Source organism: Chenopodium quinoa, unplaced genomic scaffold (genome assembly GCF_001683475.1).
Source record: "Chenopodium quinoa cultivar QQ74 unplaced genomic scaffold, ASM168347v1, whole genome shotgun sequence".
NCBI classification, from domain to species: Eukaryota; Viridiplantae; Streptophyta; class Magnoliopsida; order Caryophyllales; family Amaranthaceae; genus Chenopodium; species Chenopodium quinoa.
Window position 1 is genome coordinate 237,194 of NW_018744991.1, and position 10,995 is coordinate 248,188.

General features: G+C 33.9%; 1 protein-coding gene across 1 annotated transcript; it reads right to left on the reverse strand.

Annotated features, from left to right (window-relative positions):
• Positions 1-826: 826 nt before the first annotated feature.
• Positions 827-7,909, reverse strand: LOC110706810. The gene is made up of 4 exons (XM_021884765.1): positions 7,690-7,909; positions 5,115-5,220; positions 2,291-2,408; positions 827-1,245 (listed from the first exon to the last, which is right to left on the reverse strand). The coding sequence occupies exons 1-4, from the start codon at positions 7,806-7,808 to the stop codon at positions 983-985; spliced, it is 606 nt and encodes a 201-aa protein (XP_021740457.1). The 5' UTR covers positions 7,809-7,909; the 3' UTR covers positions 827-982.
• Positions 7,910-10,995: the final 3,086 nt, after the last annotated feature.

The following is a 10,995-nucleotide window of genomic DNA, read 5'->3' on the forward strand; positions in this document are numbered from 1 at the left end:
TAGAGAAATACTATACTTCCTCTATTCTTTTTTACTAGACCTGTTTCTTTTATCACGCTTGCCAATGCAAAACTTTAACGATCAATAACTTTGATTTTTCTTAAGTAAAAATAATAAAAGTTATATATTATGATAGTACTTATTGAGACGAATTTATAAAGACCCCACATGAATTTGTTTTTCCTTACATATTATTCACAAAAGACGGTCAAAGGAGAAGTAGTGAATAGTGTAAAAGTCAAAGCGGATCAAGTAAAAAAGAACGGAGGAAGTATGTTCTTTCTCCCCCTATAAGCGTAACCATTATCAGGAAGCGAAGGTTGATAAGCCCTTTATATACCACCCGTGTGTACGGTGGTACGAGTTGAACTCTCACAAATGGGGTGGGAGATTTAATCACTCTAATGGGTAAGGTTGCAAGTTAGAACTTTTTGCAGTAGCCTTTTGAGAAAGGGTGACCCAACAAGATTTTGTGTATCTAAATACCAGCAACCTGCTTAATCATTAAGATTCAAATGTACACACAACTCTAGAAGTCTAGAGGTCACACAATTTACAAAATATATGGTAAATTTACATGTATGTTTATTGGTGTGAGGAAAAGGTAATAGCATCAGTTCAATTTCTGCTTGTGTTAACTGTTGATTATGTTTCATTTGTCTCCTAATTCCTGTGCTTAGTTTCTACGTTGAGCCTGCACACCCAGATCAGGCGAACACCAAAGTCACCTCATACGATTGACAAATCAGCACCCCAATCATTGTCACCAGGGCATTGGCAAGACAATCATGCAGCATGGTTGCAAAAAAGGATTGGCCAAAGCATCAAAATTCTTTCAGAACCACTTTGTATGAAGCTAATTGTTTATCACTACACAAGGTGTCCAGTAGCCCCAGAACTCTAGTAAATTTTGCAAGCATAACTATCAGGAAAATGTAAACCTTCAATAGATACATTTAAGTTACAAAATGGGTATTACAAGCTAACGCTTTTTTTTACCATTAATCTTCCCTTTCCTCCTCTCCCTTTTGCTAACTAGCTTTGTCCGGGATCTACCCTTGGTGGATTTTTTAAAGGCCTTCTTCTTGCTTACAGGAATATTTTGCTTTTTTACAGCTTCTCCAGTAGACCCTGATTGCGGTATTAATGACGCTGACTTTTCAGTAGGATTCTCTTCATGACCGATTTCACTTGTAGTAACTGTGACCATTATATCGCCATTTTCATATGACGTTGTCCCTTCAACTAAAGAAGAAAGTGCAAAAGTGTCAAAATCTAGTCATGTAAAGCACAGTCACTCAAATAACTAAGATGATTTAATATATCCCCACCATCCCCCAATCTGAGGCATCTGCTTTTGCTAAAGGGGGCTTATATCTCACATGCATCCCAACAATGTCACAACACAAAATCCCAACAAGAGTATCCTAGGAGAATTTTAACGAAATTTTTTCAGCTCAACGGATATATAGCCTATTTTTAGATAAGAATCTTGTCACTATCAACTTTAGCATCTGAAACTTTAACAAAAGTAATTTTTCAAGGTCCCTAACCATAACAAAGTTCAAAGTGTGGCTAACTGAAATATGTAAAATACATAAGGAGTACGAATTTTTCATGTTTCATTGATTGGTTTACTAGTATTATCATTCAGATCTTAGTATTCTTTGTTGACGTCATAGATCACAGTTATATGTGGCACCACTCTGTTTAGTGTTTACTAGTAGCAGAAAAGAAGCTCTTACTAGTTTGCAACTTTGGGAGAAAGCTACTACTACCTCCGTTTTATATTTTTTGCAACTTTGGAATATTTTATACCTCACGAATAATACTCCAAAGTTGCAAAAAATATGAAATGGAGGTAGTAATTTACCTAAATCATACTGTATTAGTTACATGGAACCCTCAGTAGAATGACTCAGTTTTGATGATACTCAAACCAAAAATTTTAATTGTACCAAAATCATACTCTTTAGTACTTGCAAACAATTTATGATAAAATTTTTTGATGTTATCATTAAAACACAGACATTTAAGCGTAAAATTCCGGTGTTTGTGTGATGGTGAATTATTAGTAAGCAATGTAAATCCATCTAAAAGAGACATATCACTGATATTGGACCACAAGCCAAAAATCAATCAGCAAACCAATTAAAGTAAAAAACAACTAAAGGTGCATGGCATAAGTTACGAAGTATTTCTTTAAAACCATATACAAATATAAAAATTCTGTATAACCATGATGTGTTGGCTCAATGCATAAATAGACTCAAAGATAGTGAGACAATACCAGACGCCAATGGGTTCAGCTCAATCTGATCGTTTTGCTCCAAATCTTCATCAACAGATTTAGCACCATCTTCAGGTGGTGCACCACCATACAGCGCATATTCCTTTTCCTTTCTCCTCTGTGACAAAGAGGAAACCAAATTAAAACACCAACAATAAAAGGCCAGTCAACTGATGTTTACAAAAAAAACCATCTCTTTAAGTATTAACTTCAAGCAAGGAGCCGAATCCAGTAGAAAAACTGACAGTAATTGTAGATCATACCATAAACTAACTGAACTCTTATTTGTTCAAATTATAGGACTGGAAACACTATTATATCAAGGCCCATTTTGCAAGCAAAGATATACTTGTACAATGTAGAAAATTGTAACTTCATAGAACATGTTCCAAGTTATAAAAGGAAAACAAATACTATTGATTACTTCTACAATGCCTATTAAATCACCTAAAGGATAAGAATATGCCCTAAGGACCCAGGTCCAACACCCACCAACATATAGTTAAATTTTTGTGCTCTATGATAGAGAACAAAATTTCCATTACAAGTTTCTTAAATGTGGTAAATATCAACATGTAACCCCAACAGTGATTGAACTACACACGGCCCTGAAACCCCTGATACCTCTACTCAACAAAAATGTCTAAAAACATGCTAATGATGTTCAATAATTTCCATCAACATCAGCAGTTTCACATTCTATAATTCTACCGATGTAAGAATATGTATACAGGTTAGAATATGGAAGTTTCCACAACAGAAATAAAATTAAAGATATGACTATATGAGTTGAACGATCAAAGAATCCCTTTTCAATGTAGATATATGTGATGCCACCATAAATCTGCAGTTGGAGCAGGATAAATGGATAATGTAGATATCGAAACTGAAAGTATGGTGCATCAACACATTTAGATTGTGGCACCATTTGACATCTAAACTCACAAGGATCTTCACACAAGACATAAAAGTAATCTAAAGCAAGAGAATATATGCTATTCTTAATCATGTCCACCTTTCTATTGGAAAGGTGAAGGGATGCTTTCCTTATCAAATGTTCATTTTCTCCATGCTAGATAAAGTGAAATACAAAGCAAACTAAGAAATCATAAGAAAATTTTCTGATATCTCTTATCGCTTTAACACACCCAATTCCATCTCCAACAGATTCAAACATAAAAGATAAGCAAATTTCTAGCTTACAACATAAGAATAACACAACACAGTTCAGATCTGAGAAGGGATGATATAAATGACACCAAAGGTAAATGATGCAATTCTTAAGAGAAGAAACGAAAAAAATGGATTGGCTGTTAACTGTTAAAACAGTCCCATGGAACTCAAGCAAGTAGGTCAAGGGTAAAAACCTGTTAACTGAATCCAACTCAGCAATGCTTTTTCGATGATATATAAATTAAGCTCACAATATTAATGTTTACCATACAATTAAAGAGAAACGACGATAATCATTAGAGCTTCACATAGATTTGATGTAATTGATTTTAAAGCTGATGATGCAAAGAATTATATTGGTCCATGAGAGGGGAAAGGTGGCTGTAGCAGTAAATCCAGCAAAATGAAGCAATCTGATACATAAATGAAGTGGAAGAAGGAAACAGTGGTACATTTGCAAAATTTCATTCCTATTTATTTGTTATTTAATGAAATTTGTAATATATGTTGTACGTTCTGTATGACTGTATCTTGTTTGTCCAATGTTGATGGAAGCTTAACTCAATCCTTTGAGCTGAGATAAATGATTACACACAATGTGATGAATATGAAAGAAGCTGAGAACACTCTGAACTGAATTCTAAGATTATTATCATAAAATCAAAACTAGGGTGATTAGTAATTTTATTGTCTTATGAGTCATATCCGTACGAGTTTTAAAGCTTTCTCTAATAAGGCTAATTGTCCAATTGTCTCAGTCGGTGATTCTTTGAGAAAATTATCTAGGTTCTCTAGTTATATCCTTGACAACTATATACTTTTCCCAAGCTGGTTGCCAACCATTCAAATAAAAAATGGGTGATGGCTTGCCCAAGCAATTTGCTTTGACAGTATCTAGAGAGATAGGGGAGTGAAATTAGAAAAAATGATGGCTAACCATTGGATCACATTGTAGCTGCAAGAAAGTAGCTTGAAAGACCGGTGTGGCATGAAAGGCTATAACATACACTAGCCAGCCGTTGGAGTAGTTCTAGTTTCCTTAAGGACTTAAGGTTATATTCTGTTCTTTCTTTATCTCAAGATTAGCTTTCTTTTTCTCAAGATTAGCTAGGTGTCTTCTATGTCATAACCAAAACAAAGATCTAAGTAAAGACTAGCTGAGATCATCCATCAACATTTTAGGCTAACTAAGCATATAATCAAACAAGACACTTTTAAGTGTCAGCCTAGTTCCTAGGTGTTGTACTCATGTACTGAACTAAACCCTTGTGTAAGCCTTTTGTTCTAGGAACCTACATCACTCTTTTTTTTTTTTTTTGAAGGAAAAACCTACATCACCCTTAATTAGTCAAAGTTATTTAATGTCATTTTGTTTCCCTTTTTTTTTTTTCAATTCCATCTATCTTTTCCCGTCTTCTCCCCTTCCTTTGTGGCAGATCTTACAATAAACAAACAGGGAAAGCAACAGGGGATTTTTCATAATATCGGCTACAAATCATTACAAATCTCAACAAATTTATGATGAAGTGAACCTTCCAGCATTTTGTTAGTATCCCAAAAGGCATGACAATTAGAAAAAGAGCAGTCAATATAAACTAATAGTCATATAAATTATGGGTTATAATGGCATTAGACAGAATGATGTATCTACCTTTTTACGATCTTCAAGGCGCTTGCGCCTTTCAGCTTCTCCTTGCTGCTTCAGAGCTTCCTTTCTCCTCTTCTTCTTTCGTTTGTGGAACCCACCCACATAATCCCTGTTCCAATCAAAATCATAATTACTTCATACCACTTCTCAACAACTTCTTCATTCATCAAGTCAGTATATTCATATACTTAAGATCCCAGAAGCTTATTGACTATAATATAGCCAAAAGTAAGGGTGTTAATAGAAGACCTAAACCAAAAAACTAGACTAAACGGTAGGTAACCGTATCAGATGAATTAACAAAATCAGTTCAGTAAGCGGACAAAAATAGAGGTTAATCGGTTACGATACAACTTTTGACAAAATATAACTTTTTAAAATTAACTGTGGTTAAGTGTTTCACCCTCTTAGCTTTCCACCTGCAACTCTAGGCTCATAATGTCTCAAAGATAATACTTTTGATGAATTGAAATGGGTAAGTCATACTATTTTTTCTTTCAATTCTTTATCTTAAAATATTTTATTAACAAGGGCAAATTTCCCATTACTTCGTCAAGTGTGAAGTGATTTTTAACATGTAGTAAATAAATAGAAAAAATTTGAATCTTTATAATTTTTTTTTTTTTTCATTCTTATTCATTCTCTCATCTGAGACTTCATTACAATATAAGATTTACCGGTTCCCCTTCCACTCACTAATTCTATCTCAAATGAGTAATGGTTTATGGTTAACCAAACCGTTTAAGCGGTAGATAGTTGAAACTGTACAGTTACAATTCACTGAATTGTCAAACTGGAACTTTGGGTAACCGCACTGAAACATTTCCGTGCAATTAACCATTCACAAACACCCCTAGCCTAATGTCTCAAAGTTTCAAACCCAATATTCTTACTCGAGCAAAGGTAAGCAACTGAACCCATATTGAGATGCACAGGTTTTTCAATCTTCACTAACCAAATCAGAGCATTTATACATCATCATAAAGAAAAATGACGTAGCCAACAAATTTTCTCACTTCTCTATTTCCAAGAGTTTGATATTAACTATTAAGTATATAGAAACCAAAGAGTATGAAAGTTTGGCATGACACGATAACTTTTAAACCAAAGTTATGCTAGCGATACCAAATTACCAAAGAAAGATTCATCAACTGAACAGAGAGATGGAGGAATACATCACATGTCGGCTAAGCCATAGGTAAGGTTGAAACAGATAAACACCTCCACAGGTGTATGCAACAATATAATTTACTTAAGCTAGAAGGATGTATGCCAAAGTGGCTAGCGAACTAATAGCGCTTCATGGTACATGGTATATGCAGTATATGTTAATTTCAAGGTCATATAAGAAAGAATTAAAGAATAGAATGAAGAAATGCAACCCACAAGATAGGAATTAGGATATAGTGAGCTCTTTAAAAAAAAAAAGTAGCAAGACATTAATTGCTTCATGCATCATGCTAGGAGTGCTAGTCTTCTGGCAAGAATGTAGTGCTACCAGCTCAAACACAACTCTAAAGGGGCGCTTGGAATGGGGGTAATAAAAGTCAAACTAGGTAAATTATAGTTGATTAGAGGTATTATTATAGAGAGACAAGGTGTTTATGAATGAATAAGGTTGTACTGACATAAGGAAAAGAGAGGGGTGGAGGAATCATTACCCTCAAAATGAGGGTAATAGGTTACCCACCCTCCCCCTAGTGTAACCTATTAACCCCAAAATAAGGGTAATAGTTCCCTTTCTTCACCTATCACCACACCATCACTATATAAATCTTCTTACAATCACATCACCACTAGCTCCCCCTCTCCTATGTTTACTTTAAGTTTTCTTGGTTTGACTTTTATTATCCCTTAATTTAATACTCCCAATCCAAGCGCCCCCTAAGTAAAGATCCAAGCTTGATCCAATGAATTTATTTGACAAACAAGCTGAGATACAATTACAAAGCACCTTTTATCGATATGATCATTCCTATATTATCTTTTACAATCTTTAACTCCTTTTCATGTCAATTAATACCTTTTTTCAATATTATCATTCTTCCATGATGCTTCGTAGTAACTTGTAATGTCTCTCCCTTCACTTGTTTGTCAATTGCCACTAGCAATCTAGCATTACTCGTTACTACAATTGCTTTTAAAGTTCCAACCTTATCTCAATCCCCACTACTTTTCTACAAATGATACACTATTCATCAATAATCTAGAAATACGAATTTTAAGCAACAAATCTTTGTATTTTTAAAGCTAAATTAAAACCCTTTCAAAGCGTTAATACAAATTCAAGAAACTGCATCAACATTAGCCTCAAATTTCTCCCTTAATCAACAAATTCCTAACACACCCAAATCTTATCTCATCAACCCATACCAGCTTACATTAACAAAATAAGTTTAGTGCCATATCAGGCATAATTTATGCTTCTTAAAAAAATAAACTTCGGAAACCATAAATCACCATTAAATCACAAAAATGTACACATAACAACATTTTAATCATTCAATGTACAGAAAGAACATAAATTGATATTTGGGGTTTTTTTTAAAAAAAAAATTTGGGAGATGGGGTTTAATACCTTAGGTCTTTTTCATTGAAAGTGACGGAGAGAGATTTATTACGAAGAGCTCTCTTGCTGATATGCACTCTGTTCATCGGCGGCACTCCGACAACCGCGCCATCCGCCTCCGTCTTCATTGCCACCACCAGGAAGACTCAGTGCGAGAGAGAGACTAGAGGAAGGACTCAAAATTGTTTTTGTGCTTTTTGTTTTGAGTTTTTGGCTTTCTTTCTGGCCCTAATTTTTTTAGCGCAAATCAAATTTGAGAATGAGGTGGGCATGGGCCGTGCCACGGGCCGGCACGGTCAAGGCACGGCCCGGCACGAGCCCGCCTCCGGCACGGTGGCCCACGCGTGGATCGTGGGCCGTGCTGTGAACAAGTTTTTTGGAAATTGGTACGGGCACGACACGACACAACACGACACGACGTTATGGCCCGCGTGCCGACTCACAAGCATGGCCCGTAGGCACGACTATATATATATATATATACAATTATTTATAATACTTCCCGATCATAATCAAACTATTTATTGACTTAAACAATATACAAAAATAGTTTAATTTCATTGAAGCATTAATTGACTTAAACAAGAATGTAACAATTCAAGAAACTAGATACTAATTTGAAAGAAAAACTCATCATATTTTATTAATTAACTTTTATTCCAAGTTTCATTTTTCTTAACACTGATTGAAATAATACATACATGCCTGTTGTAAAAAAAATTAAATAAATAAATTAATTAAAATTGAAACAATACATGCATTCCACACCATGTAAATATGTAATACTTTGTAGGATATAATATAAAAGGAGTAATAAAAATACAAGTAGATAATCTTGAATTACATAATGTCGATTATATTCGAGAAACTAGCTAATAGATACTTAATAAAAATCTAAGTAATCTTTATAATAACACTTGTCGTTCTTACTTTCATCGGTATGATTATCTACGTATCATCTATGATATTCTTGGCGGCTTCGATTAACCATACTCTTTTGCTCTTCCTTGTTCTTCAAGGGTGCATAACAATCCTCATCGTTCTTAGCCTTCTTGCTTTCATCCGTACAACTGTCTTTGTAACTTCCGTGACCAACCATTTTCTTTTCCTCGATCTCTTCTTTGTTCTTCAAGGAGGCGGCATCATCATCAACACTTGAATCAACGTTAACCATACTTTCGAATAACTCTTCCACGGTAGGAAGGTTGTAAGGATAGACGAATTCATCATCAAGATCATAATTAGTGTAGCACTTAACGTCGGGGCAAAAATTTAGAGTACGCAAAAATTTCGTTTCAAGATCATCAATCTTTGGTTGGGTTTTGACAAGATCAAGATTATCAGACAAAGCCATTGTTTTGTTTAGGGTTAAGCCAAGAGGGAAAGAATTATATTGTGTAGCTTAGATAATTGAAGTTGTTAACTGAATAATGTTTATGCATGCATGTATATTTATAAAGCAATGGGTGATGTGATTTTATTTTAAACATAATTTGATATTCTATCACTACGTACGTACTTAAGGAAAGTTTAGGCGAGTAAATTTTTGAACAAGTCTTTAACCAAATACGGACGAAATACGGAGATACTTATTTAGGTAGTGCCCCTAATTAATAAATAACTAATAAGTAATAACTAACCTTATTTTATTTCTAATATATGCTTAAAAAATTTCAAGATTAAGACTTATCTTTTTATAATAGAAACAAAATATACTCTTATTTTGTATCAACAAGTGCAATAAAATCAAATTCGGGTATTATAAATATATGTGCAATAAAATCTATTATAACTAGTATCAATTTTACTAGTACAATATTTAGTATAGCTCCAACTTTTATAATGGGTGCAATTTATTTTTTTTGAAAACATAATGGGTGCAAATTAAAGTGTATCATAAGAATGTTTCTATGGTAGTTATTCTTAAATGATTGACTACCACTATGTTTCTATAGTGTAGTCATTGGCTGATTTATTTATTTATTTATTTATTTATTTATTTATTAATGGTCAAACTTATAAAAAAATGAATAATTTTATAAGGAGAGTGATTTAATTCAATAATAAGCGTTTGAATTAAAACTAGTAATCATTTTATGAGATAAAAATTCTCAATATATAAAAGTAATAAACTCGGTTAAACCAATAACATCGCTTCTAAAATACTCAATAATTATAGGCAGGCATCTTTGCATCATTCTTGATGGAGCTCCTTTAATATATAGTCGCAAAAGTGATAAAACTGTATTGGCTATTAAAATCAGCAAATTTGTGAGACAAGTCTTTTAAATCTACAACTCTATAGCAACAAACACTCAATTCTGCACATAACTTAACCCACAAGATATTTTCCGTAGATTTTTTTTAACCTTAATTAAAAATAATCGGGCTATAGCATTATGTACTTCGTATCGAATTTTGAAAATAACGCCTATGCACGGGCCGAAGAAACTTAAGTAGGTCCTTGCCTTATGCAGTTATGCTCAAGTGCTCGAACAGTCTAGAGGTGATCATTAGGCGGGCCGCCCCAAGCTTAAAAATTATGCCCACTTCTCGGGCCGGAATTTTTGTGCCCAAACCCGTCCAAAATGGTCGGGCCATGCGGGCTTTTCAGACCTAAAAATCAACTAAATATGCATAAAAAGTTTAAAAACGTATTCTCAAACCCGCCAAAAAAAACAAATCGGGCCGGGCCAACGGACCGGACTAACTTTGATCACCTCTAGAGCAGTCGTGCTCCGTGGTTAGAATGTGTTTGCGTCAAAACAAACGACCTTTTTGTATCTTCCCCCTTGTATTGTGAAAAACACGTCAAAATCTGGACTCTCCAAACCAAAATATCCCACTGTTGTACTACCTCTTCTCTTTCTTCACTCATAATTGATTTTAACTCCAAATTCGTCCAACATACTTTAACTCTAACTCATCACTACTGACTACTGAATAGCAGGTAATTCAAATTATTCAATTGCAAATTTTGTTCATTCTTTTTTTCTTTACATAATTGCTTTTATGTATCGCCTTGTTGCTTTAATTTTACTAATTTTACTTCTTAATTGCTGCTGTATGTTTAGGGTTTGTACTTTTTTTTAAATTGTATTATAATACTAATTTGATTTTTGCTTTTCGTTCATAAACTAGCAGTTAATTCCGATTAATGTGATGTTTTCTTGATATTAAGATTAATTCGAATTAATTGTTGATGTTATGATAATAATTTGATGATTGGGTAAAGTTGGTATTTGTTTCAATTTTTTTGATTGCTATTGTTAATTTGTACTGATTTGGGAAATTCTTATGGCATGAAAGATGAAG